This window comes from Pristiophorus japonicus, chromosome 14 (assembly GCF_044704955.1).
Source record: "Pristiophorus japonicus isolate sPriJap1 chromosome 14, sPriJap1.hap1, whole genome shotgun sequence".
Classification (NCBI taxonomy): Eukaryota; Metazoa; Chordata; class Chondrichthyes; family Pristiophoridae; genus Pristiophorus; species Pristiophorus japonicus.
In genome coordinates, this window is record NC_091990.1 from 68,017,173 (window position 1) to 68,037,200 (window position 20,028).

The 20,028-nt window shown below is 44.3% G+C and overlaps 1 protein-coding gene across 1 annotated transcript in view; it reads right to left on the reverse strand.

Annotated features, from left to right (window-relative positions):
* The window catches only part of LOC139279602 (potassium voltage-gated channel subfamily KQT member 4-like), a 624,511-nt gene that overhangs the window by 98,934 nt on the left and 505,549 nt on the right, over positions 1-20,028 (reverse strand). Inside the window, exons 9-11 of the mRNA XM_070898720.1 lie at positions 14,162-14,314; positions 14,012-14,062; positions 9,262-9,304 (exon numbers count right to left, since the gene is read on the reverse strand). Coding sequence (XP_070754821.1) covers positions 9,262-9,304; positions 14,012-14,062; positions 14,162-14,314 — 247 coding nt within the window. The remainder of the gene's footprint in view (positions 1-9,261; positions 9,305-14,011; positions 14,063-14,161; positions 14,315-20,028) is intronic.

Sequence of the window (20,028 nt, forward strand, 5' to 3'; positions counted from 1 at the left end):
CACCGACAAGCCCGATCTTGTTCTAACCCGATTCCAACAGGCTGACACACAGCTCACAGGATAGTAATCAGGAGCAGGGCCAGTGGTTGCAAGTCTCCCTCCCAAACCTGACGGTATTAAGGCCATCTAGCACCCAGCAGCTATCTCAGCACACACAAGGGCTTGAATCTTGTGAGTGTGGCTCAGTACAATGCAGGGGGGAGGTGGGAAGCACACATTTAACACAGATTGCATTTTAAAAATACACTTTCAAGGCAGTAAATAAGAGAGTTTTTGATGTGGTTAAGATAATGACTAGCTGAGCCATACAGAACAGGACGATCCCAGATTTGAATCCCCCCGCTATGCGCTACACATGGCTCCAATGGCTGTAGACTAACAAAAGAAAAATAACCAGCTGAGCTCACTGCTCCTGATCACTATCCAGGGACCCCTGCTGAAGGTGTGGAGATGACAGGTGAGGACAACATCGGGCTCAGTTGTGATGATACCTGTTCAAATGTGTCTCACCTCCTGACTCCCCAAAGCCTTTCCACCGTCTACAAGGCACAAGTCAGGAGTGTGATGGAATACTCTCCACTTGCCTGGATGAATGCAGCTCCAACAACACTCAAGAAGCTCGACACCATCCAGGACAAAGCAGACCACTTGAGTGGCACCCCATCCACCACCTTCAACACTCACTCCCTCCACCACCGGCGCACCGTGGCTGCAGTGTGCACCATCTACAAGATGCACTGCAGCAACTTGCCAAGGCTTCTTCGGCAGCACCTCCCAAACCTGCGACCCCTACCGCCTAGAAGGACAAGGGCAGCAGGTACATGGGAACACCACCACCTCCATGTTCCCCTCCAAGTTACACACCATCCTCACTTGGAAATATATCACTGTTCCTTCATCGTCGCTGGGTCAAAATCCTGGAACTCCCTCCCTAACAGCACTGTGGAAGTACTTTCACCACATGGACACCACCTTCTCATGGGTAATGAGGGATGGAAAATAAACTCTGGCCTTGTCAGCAATGCCCACATCCCATTAACGAATGCAAAAAATTCACCATCCACATTCACTGTCTAATTCACACATGGTGAGGTTGTGGAGGGTGATAGGTGCCTGTGGCACCATAGCTCTGTAAGAGTCAGTACCTTCACGAGAGGGAAGGGAGACTTTGGCCAAAAAAGGAGGAACAAAAAGAGCTACCTCTGGGAAAGAAAATATTTCCTCCAGAAGCAGGAAACCAATTAAAAATGCAATGTTCATGAAGTATGCTGCAGTACTTCCTGAGTATATACACATGTGTATTTAATATTTTATCAGCTTCTTACTACAAGGAAACTATTGGAATGATTTAAATGTCCCTTATCATTGCCAATAATGGATGGTTCAGTTTGAAGTTGATGAACAGCTACAGTTTCTGACAGGCCCAGCAAGGTGCACTTACCTTCCAGCTGCTATCAAACACCGAATAATCCTTTGCTTTTATTTGGACTATTGCCGTTATTATATAACACCCGACCTTCCGCCCATAGAATCGATTTTGTTTTTCTCTGGTTTTATGTCTTCTGATACTTGCACGCAGTTTCAAACAAAGCAATTTGAGGTGTGGTGACAATCACTCGAACCTGAGGTCAGACCTGTTTCAGACCAAGGATCTGCCCCTCCTTAGTCTCACTAAATTTGGAACTCCACTCCCCCATTTGTCCTCGAGAGGGTCCTGTATCGAACTGATTCTTCAACAGATTCAAGGCTTGTCATTGAACTAACATTGATTTGGGAGCTGTGATCTTCCTGCACTCATATAGGCTTAGGACCCAGCTTGTGAGCCTGGCCCCTGTACAAGTGTAGGACCAGGTCTGTCATCTTGGCCATTTTACAAGTGTAGGATAAGATTAGTTATCTTGGCTGCTATACAACGGTCGAATTAGGTCTGTTATCAAGGCTCCTACATGAGTGTAAGGCCGTGTTTGTCATCTTGACCCTTATACAGGTATTGGATTTGGTCGGTCACACTGCTCCCTGTTCAATATGGTTTGTGCTCCTGTCATGGAATCCTGTCCATCCCTGGGCCTGATTGGAATCTGAAATATGAGCTGATTCTGGCCTGTTTTCTCTAATCCTGTTGCAGAGTCATCTCTCTGCTCTCGCTCTCGCTCGCTCATGTGGTAATCCAGGTGAGTGGAGTCACTAATGGAGAAGGATGCAACCAGTCATGTGACATCAACCAACTTCCAAAGATTGACAAAAAGGAAAGAATACACTGGCGAGTGATACTTGAAGGGTTGACGATGGATAGGCAATGGCAAATATTTAAAGATCACATGGATGAACTTCAACAATTGTACATCCCTGTCTGGAGTAAAAATAAAAGGGGGAAGGTGGCTGAACCATGGCTAACAAGGGAAATTAAGGATAGTGTTAAATCTAAGGAAGAGGCATATAAGTTGGCCAGAAAAAGCAGCAAACCTGAGGACTGGGAGAATTTTGTAATACAGCAGAGGAGGACAAAGGGTTTAATTAGGAGGGGGAAAATACAGTATGAGAGGAAACTTGCTGGGAAAATAAAAACTGACTGCAAAAGCTTCTATAGATATGTGAAGAGAAAAAGATTAGTGAAAACAAACTTACTTCCCTTGCAGTCAGATTCAGGTGAATTTATAATGGGGAACAAAGAAATGGCGGACCAGTTGAACAAATACGTTGGTTCTGTCTTCACGAGGGAAGACACAAATAACCTTCCGGAAATACTCGGGGACTGAAGGTCTAATGAGAAGGAGGAACTGAAGGAAATCCTTATTAGGCGGGAAATTGTGTTAGGGAAATTGATGGGATTGAAGGCCAATAAATCTCCAAGGTCTGATAGTCTGCATACCAGAGTACTTAAGGAAGTAGCCCTAGAAATAGTGGATGCATTGGTGATCATTTTCCAACAGTTTATCGACTCTGGATCGGTTCCTATGGACTGGAGGGTAGCTAATGTAACACCACTTTTTAAGAAAGGAGGGAGAGAGAAAATGGGTAATTATAGACCGGTTAGCCTGACATCGGTAGGCAGTGACTAGTGGGATGCCGCAGGGCTCAGTGCTGGGACCCCAGCTATTTACAACATACATTAATGATTTGGATGAGGGACTTGAGTGTAATATCTCCAAGTTTGCAGATGACACTAAGCTGGGTGGCGGTGTGAGCTGTGAGGAGGATGCTAAAAGGCTGCAGGGTGACTTGGACAGGTTCGGTGAATGGGTAAACGCATGGCAGATGCAGTATAATGTGGATAAATGTTGGAATCAAATATTAAAAATGAAATAGCAGCACATTTGGAAAGCAGTGACGGGATCAGTCCAAGTCAGCATGGATTTATGAAAGGGAAATCCTGCTTGACAAATCTTCTAGAATTTTTTTGAGGATGTAACTAGTAGAGTGGACAAGGGAGAACCAGTGGATGTGGTGTATTTGGACTTTCAAAAGGCTTTTGACAAGGTCCCACACAAGAGACTGGTGTGCAAAATTAAAGCACATGGTGTTGGGGGTAATGTACTTACGTGGATAGAGAACTGGTTGGCAGACAGGAAGCAGAGAGTCGGGATAAATGAGTCCTTTTGAGAATGGCAGGCAGTTACTAGTCGGGTGCCGCAGGGCTCAGTGCTGGGACCCCAGCTATTTACAATATACATAAATGATTTGGATGAGGGACTTGAGTGTAATATCTCCAAGTTTGCAGATGACACTAAGCTGAGTGGCAGTGTGAGCTGTGAGGAGGATGCTAAAAGGCTGCAGGGTGACTTGGACAGGTTAGGTGAGTGGGCAAACGCGTGGCAGATGCAGTATAATGTGGATAAATGTGAGGTTATCCACTTTGCTGGCAAAAACACGAAAGCAGAATATTATCTGAATGGGGCAGATTAGGAAAAGGGGAGGTGCAGCGAGACCTGGGTGTCATGGTACATCAGTCATCGAAAGTTGGCATGCAGGTTCAGCAGGCGGTGAAGAAGGCATGTTAGGGGATTTGAATATAGCAGCAGGGAGGTCTTACTGCAGCTGTACAGGGCCTTAGTCAGGCCTCATCTGGAATATTGTGTTCAGTTTTGGTCTCCTAATCTTGGGAAGGACGTTCTTGCTATAGAGGGAGTGCAGCGAAGGTTCACCAGACTGATTCCTGGGATGGCAGGACTGACATATGAGGAGAGACTGGATCGACTGGGCCTGTATTCACTGGAGTTTAGAAGGATGAGAGAGGATCTCATAGAAAAGTATAAGATTCTGATGGAACTGGAGAGGTTAGATGCAGGAAGAATGTTCCCGATGTTGGGGAAGTCCAGAACCAGGGGACAATGTCTAAGGATAAGGGGTAGGCCATTTAGGACTGAGATGAGGAGAAACTTCTTCACTCGGAGAGTTGTTAACCTGTGGAATTCCCTACCGCAGAGAGTTGTTGATGCCAGTTCATTGGATATATTCAAGAGGGAGTTAGATATGGCCCTTATGACTAAAGGGATCAAGAGGTATGGAGAGAAAGCAGGAAAGGGGTACTGAGGTGAATGATCAGCCATGATCTGATTGAATAGTGGTGCAGGCTCGAAGGGCCGAATGGCCTACTCCTGCACCTATTTTCTATGTTTCTATGTTTTGAGTTGGCAGAGTTTCCCGGAATATTTCTAAGGGCAGAAAAAACTGTGGGTCATCACCACATTTTGTCAGATTAGTTCGATCTGGTAGAAATCAATCTAAACTGGCTTTTTATGAAACACAATCCTGTCCTGACTTAGATATTCAGAAGTTAAATCTGATACTTTAATGCAACCAAAATTTATGATATCACATTAAGTATCGCTCTACCCCTCACAAGTGTCACTGCACCCTCCATGGACAATGGCTCCCAAAGATGTTACAATGCCCTAAGTTAGTTTGTGGACTCTTTCTCTACCTGTGCTTCCATCTCATTCCTATAATCACTTGAAAAGATTTAACACCCAAGCTTGGAATCACTTATTCATTAAATCTTTATTAATCTTGTTATCTTTTCTATTCTTTCACCTGAGCTTTGACATTTGTTCCCAGGCACCATCCAGTTGATAGCCATCTCTCACAGCAGTGTTGGTCCTGGGCACTCTGCATAATAGCAATATTGTTTTATTGTCTTTAATCCTTTCTGTTTAATTCCTCTGCCTCCACAGTTATTAATGTTTGCTGATGCCCTATTGCACTCTTTATGTTCACGCACCCACTCTAAATATTGTTGATATGGCAGAGGAACATCTTCTTTACTGTTCGAATTTGTAATTTTTTTCTTCCACTACATTGTCAATCGCCTGTCCCAAGGAGAAGCAGATTGTGATTGCAGCCATGTCCCTCAGGGGCGAAGGTGGAGATTCCAGCTACCTAGTATTATTGCACTAACATGGTAGAAACAGGGGGATTTCAAGTGATAATTTCGAGGAGTTTTAAAATCATTCCTAATGTGGGCACAAACTGTACTGGCTGCAGTGTTCTGACAGAAAGATGGATATCACTTTGCAAACTCCTCTCTGCAGAAGATATCATATTGCTCTCTACAAACTATCCTATTGGAGGTGTTCTTTGATCCTTCTCTCTCCTTTCTAGGATTTATTTCCCAAATTTCCCCCCAAATGTCTTTCCTCCTCCCCCAAAGTTGCTGATTGATGCTGGGCTAATAAAGAGTAAGGAATTCAGAAGTCAATTTGTCCTTTGCAGATGGGTATAGTGACAGAAACTGGAAGATAGAACATGAATGACTGCCACACAGCAATGATATCTGATCCCCAGCCTGAGATCCAGCAACCGAATCACATTCTATGTGGAGTTCAAAGGAAACGTTTGATGTAGGCCAATGAGTTGAACACTATTGCAACTCAAGCATAAATTCACCAGTGAGTTCAAGTACAGGCATAATTACTCATAAAATTGCCATCAAAAGGGCAAGAAGGGATATTAAAACATGGATACCAACTCCTTAGATCAAGCATAACACAGGAGGACATTGACCATCATCATCATAGGCAGTCCCTCGAGTTGAGGATGACTTGCTTCCATGTCAAAAAGTTCACAGGTGTTTCAATGAAGGACCCAAAATTCCAGATCCCAAACTACATCCTGAAGGGTGGAAGATTCCTGTGCGTGGATTTTTTTAACGTGTAGTGACCGTTGCACACCAGCCACCACACGGGCTTGACAGAGCTGGGTCTTGGTCCAGTGGCAAGGATTACCCAAGACGACTGGAGACCAGCTCTGCTGCATGGACCTAGTGCACTCACATATCGCAGCGTGTATTACCAAACCTATTTTCTGGAAATGGTTACCATTTTAGACCAACTTATGGAACTTTTACCTAGATCATAAAGCTGCAACAGCAGCTCCACAGAAAACAAAACCTGGGCAAAATAGGCAAGACGCATATTGTCCACTAACTGCTCAAAACTAAAGAAATCTTAGAAGAACTCAAAATTTTCTTCACATTGCCAAGACACTTAGAACTTCAGAAGCTTTATGCTAGAGATATTTTAGATTATGAAAGTCCAGACAGCCTCTTTCTTGAAGACGCATTATTATCACATATCCAATGGATCTATTTCTATAAATTTTGTCCGTGCTGGCATTTCAGATTTTAAATGAAGGAATGTTGCAATACCGAGGGAGTGAACAGAGATCTTTCTCTATTCTTTCTCTCACCATCATCTGAAGCCACTTCTTAACAGAAATTCAATTCAAATCTGAGGATTTTCTGTTATTAGCCAGAAGCATCCATAATTCATGACTTGTCTTCCAGCTGTAATAAAACCAACTTCAGTGACTTGTTTTGGTCTCTAATTGATGGCCACAATATTATTCAAGTGTAGGTAAGTACATTTGCAAGCTTCAAATGTCACTCCCAGTACATTGAGAATCTGTATGGGACAGCAGTGCATGCGGGAAATAAAGATTTTCCATTTTTGAAACCAATTCCCATGAAACAAAGCTCTTCAAATATTAATGTATGCCAGCTTAATCTACTTGTAATAATTATTTTTGTTACTATTCAGTGGAGGTGCTAACCTATTTGAAATGAACAGAGTAACATCTCTGTTAAAATATCAAAATTAAATTTCATCTTCAAAGGGTGAGCATCAAACACTCCCAGGGCAGGTACAGCACGGGGTTAGATACAGAGTAAAGCTCCCTCTACACTGTCCCATCAAACACTCCCAGGATAGGTACAGCACGGGTTAGATACAGAGTGAACCTCCCTCTACACTGTCCAATCAAACACTCCCAGGGCAGGTACAGCACGGGGTTAGATACAGAGTGAACCTCCCTCTACACTGTCCAATCAAACACTCCCAGGGCAGGTACAGCACGGGGTTAGATACAGAGTAAAGCTCCCTCTACACTGTCCCATCAAACACTCCCAGGGCAGGAACAGCACGGGTTAGATACAAAGTAAAGCTCCCTCTACACTGTCTCATCAAACACTCCCAGGGAAGGTGCAGCACGGGGTTAGATACAGAGTAAAGCTCCCTCTGCACTATCCCATCAAACTCTCCCAGGGCAGGTACAGGGGGTTAGATACAGAGTAAAGCTCCCTCCACACTGTCCCATCAAACACTCCCAGGGCAGGTACAGCATGGGGTTAGATACAGAGTAAAGCTCCCTCCACACTGTCTCATCAAACACTCCCAGGGCAGGTACAGCATGGGGTTAGATACAGAGTAAAGCTCCCTATACATGTACCTGGGGGGCAGGTACAGCACGGATTAGATACAGAGTAAAAGTTCTTCTATACTGTGATATCAGGTAATGCCAGGTCACTATCGGGTGAAAGATTGTTGTTTGAAAAATGTTTAATAGAGGAAATCAAATTTTGAACAATACGAGAATACCTGTTAAAGGAACTTCTCTCTGCTCGAGTTACACATGTCCCAAGTCCCTAATACTGTGCTGAATGAAACTGAACTCTTCCACATCAATAATATTCCAAGTAGTTTCAAAATATATTTTGGACATGAATGCCTCCAGTACTGAAGGCCAGTATTTCAGCGATTGATTTGCTAATGGAAATTATTGACGTTAACTAATCTCCTGTAACTATTGCACAAAATATCGTTGCATGCAAACAGGTTCCAAGTGATTGGAAATGTAAAAATCCGTTTACATTCCTTTATAACCTGTTCAGTATTCAGTAGGACTGGCCCTGATTTCTCTCCTCTAGTCAAGGGATTTTAATGTTGTGGAATAGAACAACTGTTCTGTGGAATGTTTACTCAGCCTCGGTATAAGGGAACAGCTCCCTTTGCACTGCTGCATCAGGCATTCTTAGCTCTGGGATAGACAGGTGAGATACAGGAGAAAGCTTCCTTTACTGTGCCCCATCAAGATGTGTTAACCACAACCTCAGAGAAGCACCCTCGACTGGCTTTTCCACTTACCACACTTCCTTATCTCCTGTTCTTTCTGTCACCTTGTGCTAAAATAGAACAGTTTTATCAAGTGGGCTTTTGCCACTGGAAACGGGGTAGAAACTGTCTCATTTCACACAAAACCCATACATTTAACAGAAAGGGGGGAGAATTCCCTCCCTTTAGGGCTGGGCTGAATTCAAACCCACTGTCCAACAGTGAAAGACTAATGTCCCAAGTATTCCCTGCCTCTCCAGGCTCTGAAATAAAATGAGCAAGGAGCAAAGGAAAAAATGCTGACAACAAGATATATTGAGAGGGGCGATGCAGACATTGCAATCAGGGAGGAGTGTGAAATATTAGATGAAATAAACATAGTGAGAGAGGAAGTATCAAGGGGTTTAGTATCTTTGAAAGTGGATAAATCCCCAGAGGCATCGCCTCTCTCTTTTGTGAAAACAGATGCCAAGTGTTCATTAAGAACCAAACCCATGTCTTCTGCCTCCACACACAGATTACTTTGGTCTCTAATAGTTGTTTAGTTGTCCTCTTGCTCTTAATGTATTTATAAAACAGCTTTGGGTTTTCCTTGATTTTACTTGCCAAGACTTTTTCATGCTCTCTCTTTGCTTTCCTAATTTTCTTTTTAATTGCACCCCTGCACTTTCTGTACTCCTTGAGAGTTTCTGAAGTATTGAGCCCTCAGTATCTGTCATAAGCCTCCATTTTTTCTTTATCCTACTCTGTATGTCCCTAGACATCCAGGGGGCTCTAGATTTGTTAGTCCCACCCTTTTTCTTTAAGGGAACATACTTGCTCTGAACCCTCCGGATCTCCTCCTTGAATGCCTCCCACTGCTCTGACACTGATTTACCTTCCAGTAACTGTTTCCAGACCTGGATGAAATGTATCCCAGGCTGTCAAGAGAAGCAAGAAATGAAATAGCATTTCTGACCATCTGACCATCATTTTCTAATCCTCTCTGGCTAAGGTGTGGTGCCCGAGGACTGGAGGACTGCTAATGTGGTACCTTTGTTTAAAAAGGGAGAAAAGGATAGACTGAGTAATTATAGGCCAGTCAGCCTAACCTTGGTGGTGGGAAAATTATTGGAAAAAATTCTGAGGAATAGGATAAATCTTCATTTAGAAAGACACAGATTAATCAGGGACAGTCAGCATGGATTTGTTAAGGGAAGATCGTGCCTGACTAATTTAACTGAAATTTACAAGGAAGGTCGATGAGGTTAGTGCGTATGATGTAGTCTATATGGAATTTAGCAAGGCTTTTGATAAGGTCCCACATGGCAGACTGGTCACAAAAGTAAAAGCCCATGGGATCCAGGGCAAAGTGGCAAGTTGGATCCAAAATTGGCTCAGAGGCAGGAAGCAAAGGGTAATGGTTGATGAGTGTTTTTGTGACTGGAAGGATGTTTCCAGTGGGGTTCCGAAGGGCTTAGTACTAGGTCCCTTGCTTTTTGTGGTATACATCAATGACTTGGACTTGAATGTAAGGGGTATGATTAAGAAATTTGCAGATGATACAAAAATTGCCCATGTGGTTGATAATGAAGAAGAAAGCTACGGACTACAGGAAGATATCAATGTACTGGTCAGGTGGACAGAACAGTGGCAAATTGAATTCAATCCAGAAAAATGTAAGGTAATGCATTTGGGGAGGGCTAACAAGGAAAAGGAATACACATTAAATGGTATGACACTGAAAAGTGTAGAGGAACAAAAGGACCTTGGAGTGCAGGTCCACAGATCCCTGAAGATTATATGACAGGTAGATAAGGTGGTTAAGAAGGCATATGGAATACTTGCCTTTATTAGCCGAGACATAGAATATAAGAGCAGGGAGGTTATGCTTGAACTGTATAAAACACTAGCTAGAGTACTGCGTGCAGTTCTGGTCACCACATTACAGGAAAGATTGATTGCACTAGAGAGGAGATTTACGAGGATGTTGCCTGGACTGGAGAATTATAACTATGAGGAAAGATTGGATAGGCTGGGTTTGTTTTCTTTGGAACAGAGAAGGCTGAGGGGAGAACTAATTGAGGTGTATAAAATTATGAGGGGCCTGGATAGAGTGGATAGGAAGGTCCTATTTCCCTTAGCAGAGGGGTCAACAACCAGGGGGCATAGATTTAAAATAAGTGTTATGAGGTTACGAGGGAATTTGAGGTGAAATGTTTCCATCCAGAGGGTGATGGGGGTCTGGAGACATGGTAGAGGCAGAAACTCTCCCACATTTAAAAAGTACTTGGGTATGCACTTGAAGTGCCGTAACCTACAGGGCTACGGACCAAGAGCTGGAAAGTGGGATTAGGCTGGATAGCTCTTTGTCAGCCGGCACGGACACGATAGGCCGAAATGGCCTCCTTCAGTGCTGTAAATTTCTATGATTCTAATGTTACTGATGGCGGGAGATGTTCAAATTGCCTGCTTTAATTTTTTTCTTTCTGCTAAATGCCGCATTTCACACATGATTCCCTGCTCCCAGGTGAGCTTGTTGCCAAATTCCTGCCAGTAGCACTCAGTAATTGGCCAGCAGGAGGCATGCCAGGAGCTTGGCCCCATTTCAGTAGCAATTTGCTTGGTAATGATGCTTCTAAACTTGGCAACATGTAACACGCATCGAATTTCAATAGATCACAAGTCCCTGAGATACGTACAGTGACACTGACCACTTCAACCTCAGTACCTCCAAGACATATTTTCCACTGTATTACTCCATGACCAGTACTCCAGCTATTGATTTGCTAATGGAAAGTATTGACACTAACTAGTCTCCTGTACATATTGCAGAAAAGATCTTACCTTGCAAATGTTTTGCTTTACAATCTATTATACCTTGTCACACTATATTATAAGGTATTAATACACCCGGCATGTATCATTATGGGAATAAAGGGATGGTGCATTTTGTGTAAGGTATGTCAATGCAGGAGTACAGAATATTACTCCTTTTTTGACACTCATTTTCAGCACTCCAAGCTCAGGTATAGCATGGGTTATATACAGGACTCAACTCCCTCTACACCGCTCCATTAAGAACTCCAATGTCAGGTACAGCATGGGTTAGATACAGAGTAAAATTCCCTCTATACTGATCCATCAAACACTTCCAGGACAGGTACAGCACAGGTTAGATACAGAGTAAAGCTCCCTCTACACTGTCCCAACAAACACCCCCACGGCAGGTACAGCATGCGTTAGGTGCAGAGTAAAGCTCCGTCCACACTACCCCATCAAACACTCCCAGGGCAGGTACAGCACGGGGTTAGATACAGAGTAATGCTCCCTCTACACTGTCCCATCAAACACTCCCAGGGCAGGTACAGAGCAAAGGATCCTCTACCCCTGTCTCAGCTAACATTGAGGGTGTTAGGTCAGGCAGTTAGGTACAGCTTAGGTTAGATATAGAATAAAGCTTCCTCTATACAGTCACATCAAACAGTTCCAGGCAGGTACAGCATGAGTTAAATTCCCTTTACACCATCCATATCAAACACTCCAAGCTCAGGTCCACGAGGTCCAGAGTAAAGATTCTTTTACGCAGTCCTGTCAAACACACCCATGTCTGGGATAAGACAGATTCAATGCAGAATAAATCTCCCTTTGCTCAAATTGCCTGAGCCCCAACTTCAGGAGGGTGCATCCTACACAATCAACAACTGGCTTCTCTATTTCACACACCAACCCTCTGGATGAATCTGACAATAGACTATTTTGATATAGGAATTTTCAATGAACAGAAACAAAGACTCTCTCAAACTCATTTCAGTCTTTGCAGTCTTCAGAGAACTTGCTCCCACCAGCCTGGCCTGGATCGGAACCTCATCTCCAGAGCTGAAGGGCTGGCCCTCCAACTGCCCCAATCTCTCAAATAGCTTTAATTTTAAATGAGTTAAAAAAACACTTGCTTCTCTCTTGGGAGGAATAGATCGACATGCGGAAGGTCCTGAACAGACAGAGACATCACGCTCATGATAATAGCACATTTTAGGATGTAAAACTGCAAAGACAATGTAAGGATTTCAAGGTCACAGCTCAGGAAATGTTAGCAGTAAGCTGTAATCAGTTTATCTTGTAATAACATTGATATTTAAAAATTAAATCACAATGTAATTAAACACAGCAAGCATATTTTTCACTGGGACTGAGAATTAGACAAACATAGATTTGAATTCTGTCCTGATGGACACAAACCTGTCATCCGACTTTTTTCCCTCACTGATGTTAATGAATTGAAGGATGGAAAGAGAAATGAGGATTAATAAAGTGAAATGGTAAAGACAAGAGCACAGTTCCTGGGATGAGTGACTGCTCTCTCTCCCCCACTATTTTTGAACTTCTCTACTTTTGTCCCCCACTTCGCACATCCATGTGAATGAGGAGATGACCCTATGCATGTTTGGAGGGACGAGATGTTGCCGAGTCACTACATGTATGTAGTATCCCAAAGGATAGCTCAGTCTGCTGCTTTAATTCCACATAGCTTCCACCAGTCCCCCAGCCTATGGTCAAGGGGAGTCATATGGGGTACGGTAGCATAGTGGTTCTGTTACTGGGCCAGTGATCCAGAGGCGGTTCTGTTACTGGGCCAGTGATCCAGAGGTGGTTCTGTTACTGGGCCAGTGATCCAGAGGTGGTTCTTTTACTGGGCCAGTGATCCAGAGGTGGTTATGTTACTGGGACAGTGATCCAGAGGTGGTTCTGTTACTGGGTCAGTGATCCAGAGGTGGTTCTGTTACTGGACCAGTGATCCAGAGGTGGTTCTGTTACTGTGCCAGTGATCCAGAGGTGGTTCTGTTACTGGGCCAGTGATCCAGAGGTGGTTCTGTTACTGGGCCAGTGATCCAGAGGTGGTTCTGTTACTGGGCCAGTGATTCAGAGGTGGTTCTGTTACTGGGCTAGTGATCCAGAGGTGGTTCTGTTACTGGGCCAGTGATCCAGAGGTGGTTCTGTTACTGGACCAGTGATCCAGAGGTGGTTCTGTTAATGGGCCAGTGATCCAGAGGTGGTTCTGTTACTGGGCCAGTGATCCAGAGGTCTGAAATAATTATCTGGAGACAGGAGTTCAAATCCCGCTAGAGAATTTAATTCAGTTAATGATATAAAAATCTGGAATAAAAAGCTAGTATCAGTAATGGTGACCATGAAACTATAAGATTGTTATTAAAACCCACATGGTTCACTAATGTCCTTTAGGGAAGGAAATCTGCCGAGCTTAACCGGTCTGGCCTATATGTGACTCCAGACCCACAGTAACGTGGTTGACTCTTAACTGTCCTCTGAAATAGTGGCTCACCACACCTTTTCCAGGGGAGTTAAGGATGGGCAATAAATGCCGGCCTTGCCAGTGACGCCCAGATCCCATGAACGAATTGCTGCACCTCATCATCCAACATTTCCCAAGTGAGAAGGAAAGCAGGCAAAGTACTCTCCGATCTGAACCCCAGCCGGTTGATGTTAGCCCCTGGGGAATCTGCCATCCATCATCTGCTCTCCTCCCCAGTGTTCTGCTAAGGACGGGAACTCATTGTGTTGGCAGCACACAGGCAGTACCAAGATACGGTAAAACACCTCTTCTTAAATTCCGCTACCTTAATACTTACCCAAAGAGACAATGCAGCCTCTCATCCCATGAGCTGACGTTTAGGTTACAGCTGAACAATGAAAACATACGACCATACCCAGGGAGAGGCACACACACACACACAAACAGATGTCAGATTCAGTTTGAGGTAAATATATTTGTCACCTACCTTTCCCCCAAATTACAGGGGGGAACATTTAGTCTTTGACTTGAATGAAATGCATGTATCCGTGGGGATTCCTCTTGCAATTTTTTGCAGTCTGAATTTCTAAGTCCACCATTGCGCCAACGACTCAGTGATTCAAGCATGACTGCCAGTTCTCTAGAGTTCAGTTTTAACAAATGAAAACGATCATTCCTTTCTGATGCCAAACATTCAGACTCTCTTAAAGAGACAGTATCTTTCATTTCTTTGCATGGTTTGCATTTTGGTATCCAGGGAAAAGCTGTTCAGGATTTCTTTCTGGGGGAAGAGCTCCATTTCCCAACATTACCCTCCCCGACCAGGACCTAGGGACAGAGAGGACACTGTACTGCAATATGGGCACACCGCCCAGCTCCCAGGTCTGGAGGCACTAGTTTAATCTACTTTAGTAGAGGAAGGCCAATATTTTGCAGTCGAGGAGGGGATGTGAAGAATCTCAACGATACCCATCGGATCCCACCACAGAACTATGGTGAGGACCCACTCTACCTGCAGGGATGAGCATCTGAACTCAGTGTCCGTTTCCCCAGGTTTCTCCCCTCCTCCTCAGAAGATGTTGACTGGTTCTCGGGGTTGCTTCTACAGGTGCCAGCTGCCCCCCAGTGCCTCGACCCAAAGTGACCAGTTCTCATGTGAACATCAACCACTGAGGGCATCACAACCAATATCTTTACTGACAGTATCGAGCAGAGATCACTGGATAAACCATCAAGTGCTGCAATCCTGCTTGGTTTTCCCCTTTTCGAGCACAGGACTTTTCGGCCAGTTGTCATCCCAGCAGATGACCAGAAATGGAAGCTGCAGTCGCTCAGTACCACACTAGCTGGCGTCCACTCAGCTGTTGAGGGAGCTAAAAGGTCAAACGTAAACAAAAAATCTCTACACAAGTTCAGGAAAAATGGAAAATGATTCCATTCCCAGAACACCCGATCAGATCTCTCCGGTACAGATGGCCATGCTCCATTTGAAATGTGGGCACATAGAGAAAGTGTGTGGAACTCCCCAGAGTAGATCTTTCTGTGTGCCTCAATGTTCACCAACACAAGTGGAGTCCCTGGTGGTGCCACACATTGGCCTTAGCTCTGGCGTGCTCGCTGTGTCACACAACAGGCTTGCACCTGCCTCTTCCTTCATGCTGAATTTCTGGTCATGCTCAGTTATTCGTAGGTGCTTCCAAATGTAGAGGGGAAATTGGGCCGCTGAGCCACCATGGGCTGGTCATGTGCGCCTACAGAGTGGCTCAATTAAGCATTCTGGTAAGAGGTGGCCTGACTGTCCTGTCAAGGCTTGGGATTGGGAAGGGCAAGGGAAGAATATTCGGGAGGACACAAAAAATCTGCAAAGGGATATAGACAGGCTAAGTGAGTGGGCAAACATTTGGCAGGTGGAGTTATAATGTGGGAAAGTGTGAGGTTATCCACTTTGGCAGGAAAAATAAAAAAGCAAATTATTATTTAAATGGAGAAAAATTGCAAAGTCCATAGAACAGAGGGACCTGGGGATCCTTGTGCATGAAACACAAAAGGTTAGTATGCAGGTACAGCAAGTGATCAGGAAGGCAAATGGAATGTTGGCCTTTATTGCAAAGGGGATGGAGTATAAAAGCAGAGAAGTCCTGCTACAACTGTACAGGGTATTGGTGAGGCCACACCTGGAGTACTGCGTACAGTTTTGGTCTCCTTATTTAAGGAGGGATATACTTGCATTGGAGGCAGTTTAGAGAAGGTTCACTAGGTTGATTCCGGAGATGAGGAGGTTGACTTATGAGGAAAGGTTGAGTAGGTTGGGCCTATACTCATTGGAGTTCAGAAGACTGAGAGGTGATATTGAAATGTATACATTCTGATGGGGCTTGACAAGGTGAATGCAGAAAGGATGTTTCCTCTCTCGGGGGGGTATCTAAAACTAGGGGGCATAGTTTCAGAATAAGGGGTTGCCCATTTAGAACGGAGATGAGGAGGAATTTCTTCTCAGAGGGTTGTAATCTGTGGAATTCTCTGCCCCAGAGAGCTGTGGAGGCTGGATCATTGAATATATTTAAGGCGAAGATAGATAGATTTTTGAGCGATAAGGGAGTAAAGGGTTATGGGGAGCGGGCGGGGAAGTGGAGCTGAGTCCAAGATCAAATGGCGGAGCAGGCTCGAGGGGCCGAATGGCCGACTCCTGCTCCTATTTCTTATGTAATCAGCAGGCCTAAGAAAGGAAAGGCAATGTGCAGCACCCTTGTGATCCAGGGGAATCTCTCCCACTGACAAGTGAGAATTCTTTTGGTGTCAAGCAATTGTAACAGGGCCAGAAGCCCCTTGACAGGCTGAATGAGATGGGCTGAATTCAACAATATTTAATTCTAATTTTGAAACAGCTCTCAACCAAAGTTTGCAGAATCTAGCAAGAAGATACTGTCACTTTAATCCGTAAAAACAAAACAAAAAATATAAAGTGAATGATTAGCTTCTCAGATTGTGTGCTTTACGTGAGCATGTCAGTGAAAGCGTTTAGAGTGAGTTGTGCTGGTTTGGTGCTTTGCAAAGCTTTTGGTGAAGTATAGCTGTTGGTAGGAGACAAATACTATTTGACCTTTGTGAAGTCATCTCATTTGAGTAATGGCATCGATCCTGTCTTCACAGAACAGTTTTTGTCTTGGAAAAACAAGGGGAAGAGCCAGTGGATCAAAAATTAACTTCCAATCATGCAATAAAATGAGCACACAGCCACAAGGTGAGGTGGAGAAAGTGGCAGAGAGAGACAGAATGGGGACATTGCAGTTGAAGTGATCTCACAAAGACAGAATTAAGCTCCGTGTGGAATGGTTTTAACTACCCCCCCCCCCCCCGCCCCACAGCCTCCCCTGCCCCCAAACCTCTCCATCACCCAAAGGAACTATCGGAGGTACTGGCATTACGAAATTACCACTAACTTGCTTCAGTCCTTAATTTTGCAACATGGAATTATTCACTGCAACACTAAACTTGGGCATTGCACAATATGATGATATCCACCCTTCTCAATAAGTCCATCACTTCTACTCATTGCTTTTACAGGCCAAAGTATTTAATCCAGAGAAAGAACAGATAGACTATTTGAGCTAACTGTCAGATAATATGGTAACGCAAAAGAATAGACATGCTTCATCATCCAATTTTGAATGTATAACTTCCTGTTGGAGCACATTTAAACAGATTCCACCACCAACTATGCTCCAGAGAGAGTCCCCTATAAGCACCCATATGCATTTTGGGACATTTTGGTTGAGTTGAATTCTCTTCACCCTCATCAATCTATCTCATTGTTGGGAAAAATGGTTCCTCATGCTTTTGGCCAAGGTTTGGTCAACAGATGTAATTCGAGGGAACACGCCGAAACATAAGACCAGTGAATGCTTCCACCAGTTCTGATATCTCTCTCCCTGGGGAACGGAAAGGGGAGTGCCCATCAAACTGTGCTATGTACAATTAAGGTATTCAGATCATTAAAAGTGACAGCTGTAGCAATGTCACACATATTGCTGCCGAAGGAATTCTGAAGCAAGTTTAAAGAGGCCCTACATAAAGCTCAAAGCTAAGGGGGAGTAGGGGAGAGTGAAAAGGGGTGCAGAAAAGCAGCAATACGACTTTCAGTTGAATATAGAACAATTCAGGAAGGAACTTCTCATGCAGCAAAGGCTGGGACTGAAAATAGAAAAAACGTTTAGTCACATTGAGCACATAACACAGGAGGTCGCGGAGACAGTAACACCCGATAATTGCTGGATGGAGCTACACAGGTAGCACAGTGCAGCAAAGCCCCAATACAGCCCCACAGGGTGAGCATTGGGGCTGAATATCAACTTGCAGATCAAGCTCCACAGCATAATTCGAGCCTTGAATTAGAATGCATTTTCCATTTAAACCACATGACCACTCAAAAGTATACAATAACTTTTTATTTATAGTTGTTCCAGAACTTTAAAGCAAAGTGCAACATCATTATAGATTGCTCTGTAAGGTTTGTGACAATAGATGGGAGTTACATTCTTAAGCAAATCCAAGATGCACTTAGCTCAGGGGTGTCAAAACAGTGGCTGTACACCAAACACAGCCCTGAGATTCTCGCCCCCGAGACTCTGAAATTCAGGTCTATTTTAGCCTATATTTCTTATTTGTTGGATTAGCCTGCTTGAATTTTGTGGGCCTGGAGATTTGAAATGGGTTGTCCTTATTGCTGCTGCCTTACTGGCGGATAAAACCTGAAACTGACCATTCGTGTTGGCAACTTGAGATAGATACAAATTAATGGCAACATGAATTTAAACTTTACACATGGCCCTTAAAGGCAAAAAGCTTTGATACCTTGATCTAACCCTTTCCTGTTAGGAAATTCACGGCAGTTTTATATATTTGTTTGTGTGGTCAGAGAGTGACACACACATGAAGACTGTAACAAGCACTAACTTTCTTTTGGTGCATCAATACTATGCCAGATATATTTAGCATCATTATTATTTGGACAGAAAGCCCAATTCAGACATCTAGAATACTTCCGATAGTATCTAATTAGACTGTCAATAATCCATCAGGCCACATGCTCTGGCACCAAGCAACAGTCTTTGCTGCACCGTGTGTAAAGAACATGGCTCCAAATTCTCTCTGATGCTGAAATGTAATCTGCACATTGCAGGAGTTGCAGGATGAGAGTTGCAGGACCTGCTTACACTGATATCCTGCCCCAGCTTTCATCCATCAGAATTTCCGCCCGCCCACAAATGGGGAAGTGTATTATGATGTCATGCAAGCGAAGAAATTAGGTCATATAATTTAATTGCCAACACTTGTGCTCTGCCAAAGCTGGGCGTAAAGAATGCCTGTACATCACTCACAATCAGTGATATTAAGGGTATCTGGGTGATTTAAAATGTAAAAGACCAGGTTTTCCTTCCTGCAATTGATCACTGAGCGTTCCCACCCCTTTTCTCCATTTTGCCCAACTGCTCCGATAATGGGCGCCTGCTGTAACTATCTACGGCAATAAATCGGGAACTGAGACAGGGCGAGGAGTGCAACTAATGGGTCCTGCTCTGCCTTACTTACAGCAGTGGAGCAGGGTGAGAGGAAATACTGTGCCTACCAGAACACATCGCAGGATTCCTCAGGGAAGGTGCTTAATCCTCAGAGAACATTTAGTCCCTCAAATCCCCACAGCTAGAGAGTGTGGAAAGACTGATTTCTGCTGAGGCAGCCAGGAATTTCAACATGGGATTCCACTCCATTTGTTGGTGGCTTTTAAATTCGGGTGGGGGAACATGGGCAGAGCTTCTTCCCATTCCCTCACAGCCATGGGTTATGACAGAGAGAAATTACACCCAGTGCACCTCCCGATCGGCCCAATGGAACCCACACCAGCACAGAGCTGGGAGCAGGCATGGGTAGTGAGCCTAGAAAAGGCCCCAAACCTTTACTAGAGCAAGGTCATTGATCTCAGAGTGAGGCCATTGAACCTTCAAAGTATTGCCAAAGGGGCTTGATTACCCTACTCTGAATGCGGTGTGGCTCCGCTCGGAACAGAGATTCTCTTTGCAATTTGTTCCTGAACTTAGAAGGAGCATGTCAGGCACCGGGTTGTGAAGTCACCGTCTTCTGGCAGGTATATTGGGGCAGGCACCACTGAAGTACCCTGGCAGATACGATGTTCCCGCCCCGGTTATATAACTGCATCTCTGGCTTGAGGTTAGGGCAAGTCGGGTTCTGCTCCACTGCACGTGAGTCTACAGGTAGGTTCTAGGACTTTGGGGCCGTTAATTTTTAGCCTAGGGCAAGCACAGAAATATTGTGTGGATAGGGCCTTGATAGCCTCTC